Source organism: Marmota monax, unplaced genomic scaffold, assembly GCF_021218885.2.
Source record: "Marmota monax isolate L192 unplaced genomic scaffold, Marmota_monax_Labrador192_F-V1.1 WCK01_AAM20220418_F8-fsc00036, whole genome shotgun sequence".
NCBI lineage: Eukaryota > Metazoa > Chordata > Mammalia > Rodentia > Sciuridae > Marmota > Marmota monax.
The window spans coordinates 525,558-543,119 of NW_026694491.1; the positions used below are offsets into that span (position 1 = coordinate 525,558).

General features: G+C 37.1%; 1 protein-coding gene across 3 annotated transcripts in view; it reads left to right on the forward strand.

Moving 5' to 3' along the window:
* Positions 1–5,323: 5,323 nt before the first annotated feature.
* Bltp3b (bridge-like lipid transfer protein family member 3B) overlaps positions 5,324–17,562 on the forward strand; it is a 99,777-nt gene continuing 87,538 nt past the window's right edge. For 2 of the 3 annotated variants that reach the window (XM_046419334.2, XM_046419333.2), the window contains exon 1: positions 5,324–5,599. Coding sequence is in view for 1 of the 3 variants with exons in the window: in XM_046419333.2 (XP_046275289.1) it covers positions 5,556–5,599 (44 nt within the window). In the remaining 2 variants the exon portion in view is untranslated. Of the gene's footprint in view, positions 5,600–14,612; positions 14,656–17,562 lie in introns of those variants that run through there. The other variant, XM_046419335.2, reaches the window with a different exon arrangement.

The window sequence follows — 17,562 nt, forward strand, 5'->3', positions numbered from 1 at the left end:
CCCTCCTATGTGTTCCTGTAATACCCCAGGCCTATATTTCATAATCGTTAAGAGAATTTATTTTGGATTAGAATCCAGATTCTACCACAAATTGAGTCTGTAGCCTTGGGTGATGAAGACAATAAAGATTAAAACTTATACAACACTTACCGAGTGTATACTGTTTCAACATCTTTTACTCCAGCCCTTTTATTTTTTATTTTAAAGTAGGGTCTCCCTAGGTTGTTTAGGACCTGAATAAATTGATGAGGCTGGCTTTGAACTTTCAATCCTCCTGCCTCAGCCTCCTGAACTGCTGGGATTACAGGCCTGTGCCACTGGGCAGTTTTCCCCAAATCTTTACATATGTTAAGTAATCTTTACAATTTTATGTTTAGGTATTATTATTATTATTACTATATTGAAACAAAAGAGCAGAAGTGGTTGAGTACACACCCTCTAAATTTAAGCTGCTGAATCAAATCCTGGATCTGCCACTAGATGACCTAGACAAGTTACTAACCACACTGTGCCTCAGTTACCTCATATAAAATGAAATAATATTAACATCCCCTTGAAGAATTGTTTCAGGAAGAGAACATTATAAAAGTCAAGTACCTAGAAGTACCTAGAAGTAGTTATTACTATTATCATTGCCTTTGACCATTGATCATTCTCTATTAACTTTAGTGGTAAATTCCTTGAAGTTGGGCACTCTATTCTATTGGCATCTATATCCCTTTATATAAAAAAGTTCATTGAGTGCTAGGGCTGTAACTCAGTGGCAGAGTCCTTGCCTAGCACGTGTGAGACACTGGGTTTGATCCTTAGCACCACATAAAATAAAATAAACAAAATAAAAACATTTTGTTAAAAAAGAGTTCATTGAATGCTTAATTACATTCAAATTTAGTTATTCTGTTTTCTCCAACTAAATATTAATGTAATAAGATCTCTTCAAACGAATGTACTTTATAAATCTTATAGAGCAGTCATTTCATTTGTTTTGTTTTTTTTTCATCTTTTAAAATATACTCTTTCAATTCTGTCTCTCCTTTTCATCAGCACTTTTTTTTTTTGGCTTTTCTCACCACTTACCTGCTTTTTAATCAAGATTATTCCCGTTTTTGGCTTTAGCTATTATCAAATACTACATGAAACTTAAAACAGAATTTCTACTCTTAAATATAACCTTATAAAGTTTCCACCCACAAATCCTGAGGAATCCTTAGAGACAACAAATTTGCACCACATTTTCTCCAAAACTGCTTGTTCCATATATACCACTTACCTCAATTATTGGGTTCCCCAAGATCCACCCATTGCTCCAAGCTAGAAACCTCAATTGCCTTGATTGCTTATCCTTAACTGGATCTCTAGAATCTGTCATTGACCTTCCTCCATCTCTACTTATACTGTCTTATCTCTCACATGAAATAATGCCACCACCTACTCAATGAACTTTCTGTTTCCAATCTACTTCATCCTCTGTACTGAAAGAATAATTGTCAGTAAATATTTTGCTAAATAAGAAATACAATTGTTTTCCCCAACTCACCCTCCCAGAAGTCTTTTTTTTTTTAAAGAGAGAGAGAGAGAGAGAATTTTTTAATATATATTTTTTAGTTGGCGGACACAACATCTTTGTTTTGTATGTGGTGCTGAGGATCCAACCTGGGACGCACGCATGCCAGGTAAGCGCGCTACCGCTTGAGCCACATCCCCAGCCCTCCCAGAAGTCTTCATGGCTTGCTACTGCCTATGAAATAATGTTCAGCTATCACATTTATGAAATCTCATCTCCCTCCAACCCATATTATATCAGTGTACTAGTAAAGTTTAACAACTAGATCTCTAGGAGAAAATAAGCCCTGGATTATAGTGTTCTTTTGTTTCTATGCCATGAATACTATCATCATGGTTGATTTCAAACTACTGTGAAGTCACCAAACACTGAACTCAGAGTACATAAGTGATGCACATGATTGGTTTTCATGAGCCAGTCGAACTAGCTCTGGCACAAACCCTTCAGTAAAAGTTCTGACTCTCTTCACCTTCACACCATGCACTCTCCTCTTGCAGATTTTGGCACAAAGAATCTCAAGCATGTAGATTCCACTCTTCAAATATATGTATATTTTGACAATGTATAATTTTAAGAGCATTAAAAAATGTAATTTCATATACAAAATAATGAATATGTGTTAATTGATTTACATGCATTAAGTCATCTTAATGCTGGGATCAGACTTATACCTTATCTTGTTGGCTCCTGCATTAATGGATTATTATATATATGTGTGTGTGTGTGTGTGTGTGTGTGTATTTTTTTTTTTTTTTGTACCAGGGATTGAACCCAGTGGCGCTTATACATTGAGCCATATCCTCAGCCCCTTTTTATATTTTATTTAGAGACAGGGTCTCACTGAATTGCTTAGGGCCTAGCTAAATTACTGAGGCTGACTCTGAACTTGTGATCCTCCTGCCTCAGCCTCCCTAGCCGCTGGGATTACGGGCATGCACCACTGTACCCAGCCTGGTTAATAAATATTGATGTATAATCATTGCATATTTGTATGATAGTTATTCTTTTATTTTTTTCAAAATTATACTTTGATAATTGAGTAGCAATTAATAAATGTGTAAATTAATTTAGAAACATTGCTGATTTCATGCTGGTTTTGTGGTATTGTTTATTCTATCAATCCAGAGAGAATAAAAGTGAAATTATTACCATTTTTCACAATGAAAAAGTATTATCATTATTAACTTGTGAGATTCTTTGAAATTATTTTGAAAAGGAATCTGTATGTTGTTCTAATGACCTACCATGTATAGCCTTGAACTTTCACACTGTTATCCTTTTTCATAATTGTATTCCATTTGCCAAAATACTCTCTTCTTCCTAGTGAATGGATAACAATAGCTATCATTCTATTGTGTTATGCACTCTTCTAAGTAGTTTTGCTTTATTATCTTGGCTAATCCTCACAATCTCATGGAAGCATATTACCTTACAGGGCTCAAAGAGGTTCCACACACTTCCTGTAATCACATAACTAAAAAAAATAGGCATATGGAGTTTCAAATTCAGATCTTTTGGGGGCTGGAGTTATGACTCAGTGGTAGTGTGCTTGTCTATCACGCATGGGACACTGAGTTCTATCCTCAGCACCAAATAAAAATAAAATAGACATGTGTCCACCTAAAACTAAAAAATAAATTTAAAAATATTTTTAAAAATTCAGCTCTTTGATTTCAGGGTAAATTATTTTTAACAAATTAAAGTGACTCATTCTTATCTTTGAAATACTACCTCCATTGTACATCTGTCTCTAAATGGTCATGCACTTGCTTCTGATTTTAGTAATGATAATGAATAGTAATCTAGCATTTAATAAGTTTACTATATATGAAGCACTTTGTTAAATGATTGGATACTATTAATATTATCTCCACTAGATGAAATAACTGAGGTAGACAAAGAGTAAAGTACTTGTCTGGCACATGTGAGGCACTGAGTTTGATCCTTAGCACCACATAAAAATAAACAAATGATATAAAGGCATGCTGTCCATCTACAACTACTAAAAGATAAATAAATAAATAACTTTTAAAATAAATAAATTTTAAAAAGAGAAGATTAGTTCCACCAATCTCTCTTCTTTATCTTTTAAAATATACAAGTGCTCACTGTGTGTGTGTAAACTAAAACACTTCTAATGTATACAGAGAGCTGCTATGGACCAGGTTATTGTGACAACTAAGAGCCTGGGGGCAGAGAGTGGTTTACAGGCAAGCAGAAAGCTCCTGTCCTGTGTTGATTGTCCATAAAACTGTAGGTAGACCAGTCTATCCAGTTATCACCTGGACCCTCAGGTCATTTTTACTTTATTGTGTTCTATTTTGTTTCACCATTTTGTAGGACAAAGTGAAAGGTTCAGCTAGTCTGAAAATGCTTACTGTACCCATAAACTGAATCAAAGATATTTTGTTTATTCCTCTACAGATACAAGTGATCTCCATTAAAATTATTTTCAAGGTAAGAAACAGGAAGTTGACTGAAGCAACAGGTGAGGTCTGGGGCTAAAAAACAGCATCACACTTGAGCATAGGGACTGAGTTCCATGTGGCCTGGCCTGATATTCCACAGGGCATGGCCAGCTTTAGTGAGTCTTTTCTAGGAAGACTCCAGCACCTGTGACATGGCCGCTATACAAGCTCAAAGGAGTTGTTCCCCATAATAGGGATTTTCAGCAATGAGTTGTTTTTGTGGATCAGAGCTTCCAAGTAGTTCAATTTTACTTTTGCGGTTTTTAAAGATTACTTTTTTTTTTTCAAAACCCAAATCTCTCAGATTGCTTTCATTCATAAACAGTATATAATTGAAAGTGGCAAACTCTTTGGTAAACCACTGGTAAGATTTATGGGAAGGTTGTATACTTCATGCAACTCTCTTCTCATTAGTGGGTAAGGGGGGTTCCCCATCATACACGTAAGAGGCTACATTGTAACTGTTTTGTTCCGTTGCAATTTTCTGAAAACTGCCTGCACAATAGGTGACCAGCAAAAGTTACCTAGATGCATGAACAGCACAATCCCCCCAGCTCGGCCATCTTTCAGTGAGTACACTAACCTATTTCTTTTTTAATCTCTTTATTTATTTTTTGAGTTCTATTACAATTATTATTATTATTATTGTATTACAATTCTTAATGCATCTTTATACCACAATTTATCATATCTCTGACATGATTAAAGTGAGGACAAAACTAATTTTCTCCAGGTTAACACTACTAGAAAATTCCAAAGTCGGGACTTGAATTTGGGGCTTCTCACCTGAGTCTACGTTGAAAACTTTTACTTCTCTTAGGACTGGCATATTCAGGGCAAATAATAAATTGCAGTATTTAGCTAAGGAAAGATCTTAGCAAAAGAGAAAAAAACAAAACAAAACAAAAACCCGAGGAGGCATATGAACAAAGCCGAGTAGCTCAAAAGAAAAAAGCAAGTAGAGCAATTTGTGGGTCAATTTCTGAGGAAATGAAGACAGAAGTAGTATGTGGAAGGGCAACTCATTGATGGAGGCAGGCACAGAGACCAGAGAGAGCAGAGGAAGGAGTAAAGTCTAAGTAGGTTACGGGGTTGGAGTCTGAAGACCCTGTAAGATAAGGGCAGCCCAGAGTCCGCCGGCAGGTCCAGGCGGTGGGGCGTGGCCTGAGGCTTTCCCCTCCCACCACACGTCGCGTTGGCCCCACCACACGTCGCGTTGGCCCCGCCCCGCGCCCGCCTAGCCCGCGCCTGCCGCGCCACCCTCACCCTCCCCCGGTCTCTTAGGTGATGCTGCAGCCAAGATGGCGCCGGCGGCGGCCGCGGCGGCCTGAGCGTCATGCTCGGGGTTCTCGGCGGCGGCAGCGGCGGCGGCTGTTGGCGTCAGCCGGGGCCTCGAGTCTCTCCTGGGGTGAGCGCTCAAGCGCCTCTCCTCCGGCCGGGTTAGCCCGGGCAGAGAGGAGACGGCCACGGCGTGAGGGGGCTGTGAGGTTCAGCAAGAGCGCGGCGCCTCCTGCCTGGGCACCATGGCTGGGATCATCAAGAAACAGATCTTGAAGCACCTCTCCAGGTCAGTGAGCGCCGCGGGCGTGGGGGCCAGTCTGCCTGCGCCCCATCCTGCACTCGAGGCAACCTGCGGCTTCGGGGGCCGTGGGGGCTTGCAGCTTGCGGGAGGCGACCCTGGGGCTGTCCCGCTCCAGTCCGGGCAGAGGTCGCCGCGCCGGATCTCCAGTCGCCTGCGGAGCCCGGGACTGGCTTCGGAGTCCGCCGTGGGTGGGTTCTGTCCCCGGCGAGCTCGTAGAGAAGCGCCGCGGGGGTTGGGGGACGCCTGCGCCCTGGGTGGATTTGACCTAAGCGTCGCCAGGTACCGGGTTGATGTGGTAGGTTCCAACTAGGGTTCGGTGCTTGCCCGTCTCTGAGCAGAGCGGTTCCGTTAACCGAGGGCGTCTGGTGCTGTGTGGACTCTTGGGGCTGAGGCTGTCTTCCCAGTGAAACGTTAACCTTGTGATTGATTGTTCTCCATTCCCCTTACCTGGCGTACCCGTTCTGGTGCATTACAGGGTGTGCCTGTTTGCACAGTTAGGATTTGTTTTAGGTCTAAACACAGAGTTCCCAGATTTGGCAAGTTCTTTCCAAAGTCATTTTAGTCCCACATCATTCTTACCTAAAGAGCGTTTTTGCTTTCTTTTGCATTTGAGACCCTTAAATTTAGGGCGTTAACAACTGTGTGATTAAACCCTAGACATGTCATTCTTTCCATTTCATAACACAGTTTTAGTCAGAAACATGACTCAGTAAACTGGCAGTTTGTTACTGCTCTGGGCTTCTCCATATTTGTCTCAAGACAAGCTAAATGTAGGATCTTGTTCCAAGTTGGTAACAAGGAAGTCACAGCACTTGGTTAGGATCCCTCTGTAATTTGTTAGCTAATGATTACTTGAAACTGATTTTAGGAAGAGACTCCGGTGTAACCATAGCTTTTTATAGTAAACATAATTCTTGATTTTCCAGATTATTTTATACCACAGGTGATATGTTGGGAAACAAAAACAGTACTTCTGTGATTCAGCAAATATTTTCCTGTCTTGTAACATTAAATATGATATAGTTGTTTTAATGTAGCAAATTAACAACGTTTTTGAATATGTATTTCTTAATATTTTCACTAACTGGAAAGTTTCTTTTAAAATTGCATATATATATAGTAAAGTGTTGATCTCTCTTATTTTGGAAGAAGGTTTTCTTTTCTTTCATTATTTAGATACTTTTATCAGATGCCCCACTCCCCTTCTCCTATCTATTTCCGTAAGAAAATTCAGACCTGAGAAAATGATTTGAATGCCGTCTCGTTTTTCCACGGGTTATGGTATATAGCTAATACCGCTCTAGATGCCTAGACAAAAATTTATATCAATCAATAAGTGTCTTAGCGTTTAATTCTCCTGTAGTCCATTTGAGAAGGACTCTTGAACCGAAGAGTAATGGCTTACTTCATAAAATACCTATGTATTTAGAATTAAGTCCTTACTTTATTATTATTTTTTATTTGTTTTAATTAGTTACACATGAAAGTCCTTGCTTTATAATTTGTATAGCTTTATGGTAGATAGTAAAGATGATTTTTTTTCCAGAAATGAGTTTTTTGAATACTTGTATTTTCAGTTATTTTATTTTATACTTCAGAACAGCCTTAGATGACTGAAGAATGTTGCATCCATATTTTTGGTTAACATTGTATTTAGTGATATTGTTGTTAACTTTCTAAGAAAAAAATAGTTATTGATTAATCTAAAGGCTATTTATAATAGACAAAAAAGGTAAGTGTTGTGATAAATTATATTTATTCTAATAGGAATGAACTTTTGAAATTGTCTGCATCAAGTTTAATTGTATAGATTATCCATTGTCATGAAGATGTCACTATATTGATCTGGTGATCTGGAATACAGTTTAACAGGAAATACTCAAAATAAATAATTTTCTAATAATAGACATCTAGTGTGGCCTGTGGGCACAACCCATGGCACTCCGTCAAATGAGTCTTTTCCTGACCACACAGTTGAAAATTGTGGGCCCCATGCTTCATCTGTTTTGCTTACTTTTATTTTTTCCTGTAGCACTCATCCTTATCCGTCCTAATACATATTTATTTGCTATTTGGCACTACTTAAATGAATGTAAACTGCATGAAGGAAGAGATTTTTCTCTTGAGGTTAGCATAACTAGACACTCAGTAACTATTTATGTTGAATGAATAGTGTGGTTGAGCTGACTTTCCCTCACATTGAGGCAAGACTATATGCTACCCATATTATCACAGATTTGAAGATGACCAGTTTTCTTGTTTTTTTAAGAAGCAATGGGCAATTAAATCATTAATGAGTTTTGAGTCCTGGAAAAGAAATAAAAAAATGACCTGGTTCTGTAGGATCTTATGTAGGGATTCATCCAGTAAGGAAGAACATTATTTAGAAAACAATAGGAGAGAATGCTCACTCTGAGCCTTGATATTGAGGTATAGTAAAATTATGAGATTAAAACTAACATTGTTGAGCAGATGTAGGGATTTGAGAAGCTGATTTATTGGAAAAATATGAAAGATAATTGTACTTGAGAGATTGACAAATGCGCTGAGTAAATGCTGAACTAGTTGAGAAGTATAAATTTAAATAATACTGTTCCTTGCCTAATTGTTCTTTAGTATGTATTCCTAGCATCTTTTACATGAATCAAAAGTTTATGTGCTTGAATAATCTCATTGGAGGACAGGGAGTGTGTTTGAGGGAGAAGAAGGTTAGAGAAGTTACATTTAAAAAATATTTTTAGTTATAGATGGACACAATACCTTTATTGATTTATTTTTATGTGGGGCTGAAAGTTGAACCCAGTGCCTCACCTGTGCTAGGCAAGTGCTCTACCACTGAGTTACAAACCCAGCCTGAGAAATTACATTTTTAAGAGAAGTGGAACAGGAAAATACTTTGAAGGAGAAATTACCCAGATCCTTTATACTAGATCAGCAGAGGGTATGTGTTTGAGGTTTTCTTTGTTTAAAAAAATTTTTTTTTTTAGTTGTCAGTGGACCTTTATAATTTATTTATCTATTTATTTATTTTGCAGTTCTAAGAATCAAACCCAATGCCTCAACATGCTAGACAGGGACTCTACTACTGAACTACAACCCCAGCCCTGTTGGAGGCTTTTCTAAGAGAATTTTTTTTTTTTCCCACAAAAGAGTAGAAAGTTTTTTTTTTTTAAATAAAAAAGTTGGGGCTGGGGATGTGGCTCAAGTGGTAGCGCGCTTGCCTGGCATGCGTTCGGCCCGGGTTCGATCTTCAGCACCACATACAAACAAAGATGTTGTGTCTGCCAAAAACTGAAAAATAAGTATTAAAAAAAATCCCCCCCCCCTCTCTCTCTTTAAAAAAGAAAAGTTATAGCAAATGTAAGAAAAGAAATAGGAGTGGGAGCGACATTTCAGGTCAAGATCTTCATATCTGTTACTTGGTGTGTGTTTATACATGTGTGTATAGGTATGTTTTTTTCAGGTCATATGTTAAGCAGGAACGTGAAAGCAGTAGGGAAGATTCAGATACAAATCTTCTTCTCATTCCCTTGGCCTCAGGGCATTCTGTGCTATCTATACATAAGGTTTTCTGGGGACTGGGAATTGGCTGCTAGGACATAAATTCAAGTGCATGGATGGAATCTGTATAGTTTAAAGCAGTGATTGTCAACCACAGGCAGTTTTGCCCCTCAGGGGACATTTGTCAATGGTTTTGGGGGAGGTAATGGCGGATTGAACTCAGGGCACTGGACCACTGAGCCACATCCCCAGCCCTATTTTATATTTTATTTAGAGACAGGGTCTCACTGAGTTGCTTTAGCATATTACTTTTGCTGAGGCTGGCTTTGAACTGTGTTCCTCCTGCCTCAGCTTCCTGAGCCATTGTGATTATAGACATGTGCCACCATGCCCAGCTTGGAGACTTTTTTTTATTGTCATGACTTAGAGGGGTGGTATTATTGGCATCTACTATTGGTAGAGGCCAGGGATGCTGCTAAATATCCTATAATGCATAGCACAGTTCCCTACAATAACAAATTTTTGGCTCAAATGTCAGTATAATCTAGATGGTTGAAAAACTGGTTTAAAGTATACTGATGTGTATCAAATGATTGAGCTAGGGAATTTTTCTAGTTAAGCTTATATTGTCTGTAAACAACAGAAACCTGAAATATTTAAAAAGTTATTGTGGTAGGTCACAGAATCAAAGGAAGATCTCAATGGCAAATCAAGAGAAGGGCAGGAACCATCCAACTCCTAAAAACTCATTGAAAGAATTCCTGAACCTTCCTCTTGGAGCAGGGTTTCTGAATCTCAGTATTATTGGCATTTGGTCTAGATAATTCTTTGTTGTGGAGGGCTGTTCTGTCTCTTATAGGATGTTTAATGCTTCTAGACATTGCCAAACATCCACTGGAGGACAAAATTGCTCCTGATTGAGAACCACAATTGAGAGATGCTGACCCATCTCTCAAAATTCCTAGTCTCTGATCTCTCCTGTCAAATATCAGATTCCTGGGACAGGAATTCTATGTGACCCAGTTCTGTCTATTCCTAGATCAATTAACAATGGCAAAGGGATGTACAACAAAGTTATGGTTATGGTCAGAATTATTTTGAGTCAAGGTTGCTGCTTTGCTTGTGTGTGTAATAGTGAAGTAAATTAGATTTCCAGGATCCTGGTTTGCTATGTTAAGGAAATTGAACTTACTCCCTGAGTTGGAGAGTGAATGCTAATTAAAAGAATTCCAGATAAAAGAGTGATATGATCAGTATAGAAGTCTGGTTTTTGGAATATAGGGTTCAGGAGCAACATCAGGTGAAAATATAGAGCCTTCAAGTAACTCAAGTAGAAAACTAATGTATTGGTAGGATATTGATGTCTTTCAGAATTCATAGGAAAGTCGGAGAATGAGAGTTGGAAAGGATTGGATCCAGACCTGTTCCAAAGATGGTCTTGATATGACTTGTTCTGTAAACTAGGAGGAAGGAACAAATAGAAGGAGCAGGTGGCTGAGAAGACCACTGAATGTTCAGAATATTCTTGTGGAGATAAGGAAGGGTTGCAGGATTTTGTGATTGAATGGCAGTGTGATTCAAGTATAGAGTACCTCACAAGGTGTTGGTAGGATGGGCCTCTAAAGGAAAGAGGAGAGAAGATACCATCTGGAGAAAAAGGAAAGAACCTCAGAGAATTGCAAGTGCTATCCAGGTAGAAGAGCAGTAGCAAAAAGAAATGAGAGTTTGCAGGGATTGCAGTTTTTGTCTAAAAGTGTCATCTTGAAGCTTTAAGATTTTAGAGGCCAAGATCAGCCTAGTTTGCTCAGACATGGCCATGGAAGTAAGTTGCTAAAGAGAAGTTTGGGTGCATGTAATCGGAAATGAATATTGCGAGGTCTATAAATATCATTGTGACATAGAGTCGTCTGTTGCTTATACTGTCAAATAATAATTTCATGTCATTATTTAAAGGCTGATTATTCACATGCTTCACTTTTATGGTAAAACTTAATAAATAAATAATTTTTGAGAATGTATCTATTTTGGGTTTTTAAGCACTTGCATGTGCCAAATATTGGGAATTAGGGATACAAGGATGGGTAAGTCTCAGCTCTTGGGAAATTTCAGTAATTCTATTTTGATATGAGAGGCATGAGTAGGATCACTAACTATAGCTATTTCTAAACTGTCCTGCCATATGAAATTTGTGAGATGGGTTTACTTAGAGTAGGCAACTGGGGAAAAAAATGAGTTAAGTATTGCTTTTTGGATTATAAGTAAATTGGTCATGGTTGTTTTGTTTTTTGGTTCCAAGAATTTAACCCAGGGGCTGGGGATGTGGCTCAAGTGGTAGCGCGCTTGCCTGGCATGCGTGTGGCCCGGGTTCGATCCTCAGCACCACATACAAACAAAGATGTTGTGTCCACTGAAAAATAAATAAATAAATATTAAAAAAAAAAAAAAGAATTTAACCCAGAAGTTCTTAACCACTTAGCCACATCCCCAGCCCTTTTTTAAATTGTTTTTATTGAGACAGGGTCTCTTTAGGTTGCTAAGTTGCTGAGGCTAGCTTTGAACTTGGGATCCTCCTGCCTCAGCCTCCCTAGCTGCTATGATTACAGGTGAGTCCTACTATGTTGGGCAGTTTGGGGTTTGTTTTAGAGTAAATTTTGGTTTCTTTAAATTGACAGTATTCATTTTCCAGAATTTCTAATAACATGGATTTTACATTAGATATATTAGTTGTTTAACACATAATTTACTCAGTGCCTGCTTTATGCAATACTGCTCCAGAGTGCTATGGATATAGCAGTTAACAAAATAGTAAAAAATCTCTACTCTCGTAAGTGTTTACATTTTAATTAGAGGAGGAAGACAGTAAGTCAATAAGTGAAATCATAATATATCAATTTGTGTTAAGTACATTTGGAAAAAATAACAAAGGGAAAGTGGATAGGAAGTTCAGGAAGGTAGAAATGGAGTTTGTGGTGTTTTTTACATTTTTTATTGGTGCATTATAGTTGTACATAATGGTGGGATTTGTTCTTATTTAGAGTTTGCGGTTTTAAATTTGGTGATTTGGGAATGCTGAATTGAGAAGGTATTATTTGGGAAGAGAACTGAAAGAGGTGGTGGGAGCAAATGCAAAGGGTCTTGAGGTGGGAGAGCCTCTACTATAGGTGGAATGAAGAGGGATAAAGAAGAGATCAAAGAGAATACGAAGGCCAGATAATGTGGGAATTCATAATGACTTTGACTTTGACTCTGAGTGAAATTGGAAGCTACTGGAAGCCTGTCAGCCGAAGATCACTGTGGCAGCAGTGTGGGAAATAGGACAAGAGCAAAAACAGTAGGCCAAAGATGAGATTATTAACTAATCAAGTTACTGGTACCAAGGTAGATGATACCAGTAACATGTTGAAATAGTTCTTAGATACACTTTGAAGATAGAGCCAGGATTGACCTTCAGAGGTGAATTGAGAGAACAATAGTGAATGACTTCAAAGATTTTCACATTAAGCAACTGACAAGATGAAATTGCAATTTACTAAACTAGAGAAGACTGCAGAAGGACCAGGCTTATGGGAAAACTCGAGTTCAATTTTGGATACATTAATTTGGGTGAATATTAGGTTATCTAAATGGAGACGTTCTCCCTTTTTATTTGTGATGTGATTTAGAATAAAGGTTTTAGTTTGGCAACAACAATGGCAGTGTTTTTGTGTGGTCATCCCTTGCATTGTACAGTAAGTAATTACTACAGTGAATTGTGAGTTGAGGGATGCTCTGCAGAATAGTATATACAAATATCTGAAATAGAACAGGACTCTGTTTCTTTCACATTAATTTCCAACTAGAACCAGATTTTGATTCTTATAAAAGTTATTTTCATATTGATTTGAAAACTTCAAGCGAAATGAGAATTGAATACTTGCTCTAGTACATGTTGTAATATTACCTCTTAGAATCAGAAGGGATCTATTTCTCTGTCAGTGAAGGAGATTATTAAAATGTTAAGATTTGTCTTTTACCTGAGGTCTGACAGATAATGCTGGGTGGTAAAGCTACTGGTCCACTATCATTTTATTTGATTTTTCTCTTCTGCTGGTTTAGGTTATTGTATCCACCTAACAGTTTACTTTTCTTTTCTTTTTGGTACCTGGGATTGAACTCAGGGGCACTGAACCACTGAGCCATATCCCCAGCCCTATTTTGTATTTTGTTTAGAGACAGGGTCTCACTGAGTTGCTTAGTGCCTCACCATCGCTGAGGCAGGCTTTGAACTCATGATCCTCCTAAGCATCTGGGATTATTGGCGTGCGCAACTGCACCCGGCTCAGTTTGCTTTTCTTGTACTGAATTTTCAGCACTCTCCTATTACTCCTGTATGGTGTTTTACCATCCTCCGCTGCATATCCTTTACAAGATGATTATAGTCCTTAAGCTCTGTAACCTTTTGAAGTTAGAGGACCATAATATATATATATTTTTTTTTATAAATTTTAATATTTATTTTTTAGTTATTGGCGGACACAACATCTTTGTTTGTACGTGGTGCTGAGGATCGAACCCGGGCCGCACGCATGCCAGGCGAGCGCGCTACCGCTTGAGCCACATCCCCAGCCCCGGACCATAATATTTTGACTCAGCAATTCCTTGAAGTTCAGAAACATAATTTCTTCATTTCTTTTTACTTGGATAATTTTATTTTTTGCAGTATTACACTTTGCCTTAGTACTGCAGTTTCCAGTCTAAGCTCTTATTTAATAAGCTAATCTTTTATCAATTTTATATGCTTACAGTTATGCATATTACATAGACAGTATTATGCATTGGTATTTAGCAGTGGGTACTGGTAATTGAAGTTCAGTTTGCTGTAAATACAAGTAGAAGACTTTGTTTCTGTGAGTGAAAAATAAGGAGTTACATTGACACCAAGCTTTTGTTTTTCATTTTTTATTGGTGCATTTTACTTGTCCATAATGGTGGAATTTGTTACATATTCGTATATGCACACAATATAATAGTATATTTTGGTCAGTATCATTTCCAAGTATTTTTCCTTTCCCTCCTCATGGTCCCTTTCTTGTACTCTACTGATGTCCTTTTGATTTTCATGAGATTCTCGTAACCTTTCTTTCCCTTTTTCTTCTCCAGCTTCCCAAAACATAATCCTTGACCTGCTGATTTTGGCTTAACATAATGCAATTTAATTTCATTTTTTCTTTATGGCTCAATAAAATTCCATTGTGAATATGTGCCACATTTTCTTTATCTAGTCATCCTTATGAATGCCTTGGCTGGTTCTATAGTTTGGCTATTGTAAGTTGTACTGCTATAAACATGGGTATGCATGTATTACTACAGTATGATGACTGTAATTCTTCAGGATAAATACTGAGGAGCCAACACCCAAGTTATTAAAATAAAATTGAGAACTGAAGCCAGTATGATTCAGGATATAATAATTTATTGTTTATTTGATTTTTCAGACCTCATATTTACCGATAGTTCATCTGAGAACTCATTGACCTATTTTGAGATGTCTTGTCACCAAGGTGAATGTTGTATATAATTTTCAAATCTCTATATTAATCTTTTGAGGCTTGATTTTATCTTTATATGTATGTACCCTTTTTCTACTTAAAAATACTATTAAGAAAGAGATGTCTAAAAAGAACAAATAAAAATTTTTTAAAAAGAAAGATCTCTCAGGAGCCACATCTCTATTATGTTTATATACTCTTTCTATCTAAAAATACTATTAAGAAAGAGATCTCTCAGAGGAGCCCCACCTAGGTTCAGGGAACACCAATGCACTTTTCCAGGCTAGTGTGCTTCCAGACTAATGTGTCTGACAGTTGCCTCCCTCAGCAGGGCTGTGCTTGTGGTCCTAGTGCCCACTAGTGCCAACTAGAGTAGATGTGCCAAATCTGAAACCAATTGTTTTGTGCTTCCAGCAGTGTTGTTATGATGGCCACTTTGAGGAGAGGCCCCAAGGAGGCTCATCGGTATGATAGAATAACAAATGGTTCTCTCTCCCTTTTTTTTTTTTGTTTTAATGATTTTTTAAAATGCTGTTTTTTTTACACCATTCTCTTGGTAGTTATTTAAAGCTTAAATTGGCATTGTCTTAAGGTGTAAAAAGCATTTCTTGCCTCAACATTCAACTTACAATTAAATACAAAGGAATCCATCCTGGGCCAGTTCAATTAGTTGTAAATTCATCCAGTTTTAATTAAAATTTTTTAAAATATTTATTTATTTAGTTAGTTAGTTGTAGGTGGACACAATACTTTTATTTTGTTTATTTATATGTGGTGCTGAGGATCACACCCAGGGCCTCACATGTGTGTGCTAGGCAAGTACTCTACTGCTGAACCACAACCCCAGCCCACTGTTTTAATTTTTATGCACCCTAATGAGCAAATGAATTCAAATTTAAAATTCTTAAAAGCACATTTATTATGCCAGGCATGGTGGCCCACACCTATAATCTCAGCTACTTGGGAGACTGAGGCAGGAGGATATCAAGTTTGAGACCAGTCTGGGCTACTTAGCAAGAAAGACCCTGTCTCAAAATTTTAAAAGGAGCTTAGGATGTATCTGGGCATCCATGGGTTCGATCCCCAGTAGTAGAAAGAAACAATTCTTGTTATTGTAACAAGAATAGTTATGTATTAACACTGAAGATTTTGATAGAGATTGACTTATTTTTCAAAAAAGAAAGAAAAGGATCTCTGGCTTTTTTTTTTTTTTGCCACTGATTAGCATAGCGTTGGGTGTTGTTTTCCTCCACTCTTGTCTATTTGTAAACCCATTTTTTTTGTTATTAAGAATTAATATTGGGGCTGGGGATGTGGCTCAAGCGGTAGCGCGCTCGCCTGGCATGCGTGCGGCCCGAGTTCGGTCCTCAGCACCACATACAGACGAAGATGTTGTGTCCGCCAAATACTAAAAAATGAATATTAAAAAAATTCTCTCTCTCTCTCCCTCTTTCTCACTCTCTCTCACTCACTCTTTCTTAAAAAAAAAAAAAGAATTAATATTTAGGAGTAACTTAGTGATACCAGAAAATTTGGTGATTTTAAAATTTGATAAAACAATACGTTTAGATGTTGAGTTTCTTTCTCAAACATTTACTTCTGCTGTGAAGCAACTTTATATATAACTGAGATATACTATAAAAAGGGACAACCAAAAAATATGAGCTTTATCTTATTATCTTCATTGATAGGTTGTTCATTTATTTTTTTTCCTACCAGTACTTATGGAAGGTTCTATAGGATTACAAGAAAATTAAGGTATATGAATGCTTTATGGAAACATTTTGGTAGATGGATCAATAAATAGAATTAAAGATAGAATATAAGTCTTATGAGAGGGTTAAAGCAAAATACTATATTCAACTTTTTCTTTTTAATTGTTTTATACCTTTATTTACTTATTTTATGTGGTGTTGAGGATCAAATCTAGCGCCACAAGCGTGCTAGGCAAGCATTCTACCTCTGAGTCAACCCCAGCCCACTATATTCAACTTTTAACAGGAGAGATCATGAGACAAAGGTGGTCTGTTAGATTAGCTTGTAAAGAAATAGTGGAATACAATCACATAAATGACTTGAGGATAGAAATAGATAGTCATTAAATTTGTTTGACTAGGGCATGCATACAAAATAATTATGTAAGGCAAATATGTAGAGTAGTTAAGGGAATTTTTTAAAAGTTTATTCAGTTTGCTAGAGATTTTATTTTCCAATATTGTACTTTTTTCCCCCACCTGTATTTTATTGTCTTACTTTCTGTAGCCAGATTGTCTGCATTCTTTCACGAAAGACCATTGTATCTCAGACTTCAATTTTAACTAAGTTAGTCTTTGCTAATCTCCTTCATTTTAAAACTCATTTAGGTTTTAAAATATATCTTTTTTTTTTTAAATCAAAACAGATGCTTCATTTTTGTTAGTTCTGTTGATTGTCATCTCTTTAAGGGCAGAATCACCTTCATAAGCTTTAAATTGCAAGGGCAGTGTCTGTGCTTCTTTGTTCACCACAGTTTCTTTAGCATCCATGTTATGTAGAAGTTGTTCTAAAACATTTGAACCGGCTGGAGAAATAAATTTGTTCTACTGCTTTGACTTCCATGGAATTTATAGGACATATATTGGTTGCCCAACATACATTTTTGGCACGTTTAAAAAGTTGACTTATATCCAAAAAATTTAATTTAAATGTTTTTTTCCTAGAAAATACTATAGTTCTTTACTACATTTTTGAGTATATATAATCTTTTATTGTATCTTTCTTTGGCTTATGGATTATTTTTCATAGGTAATTTTGTACCTCAATTTTCTCAGAAATGAGGATTATAGTTTTAATTGAGGCTCTTGGCAGTTAAATTGATGTGCTAATTTGTATTTGTAGGTTGCTTGTTTTGAAGAGTGCCAATCTTAATTGATTTCATTT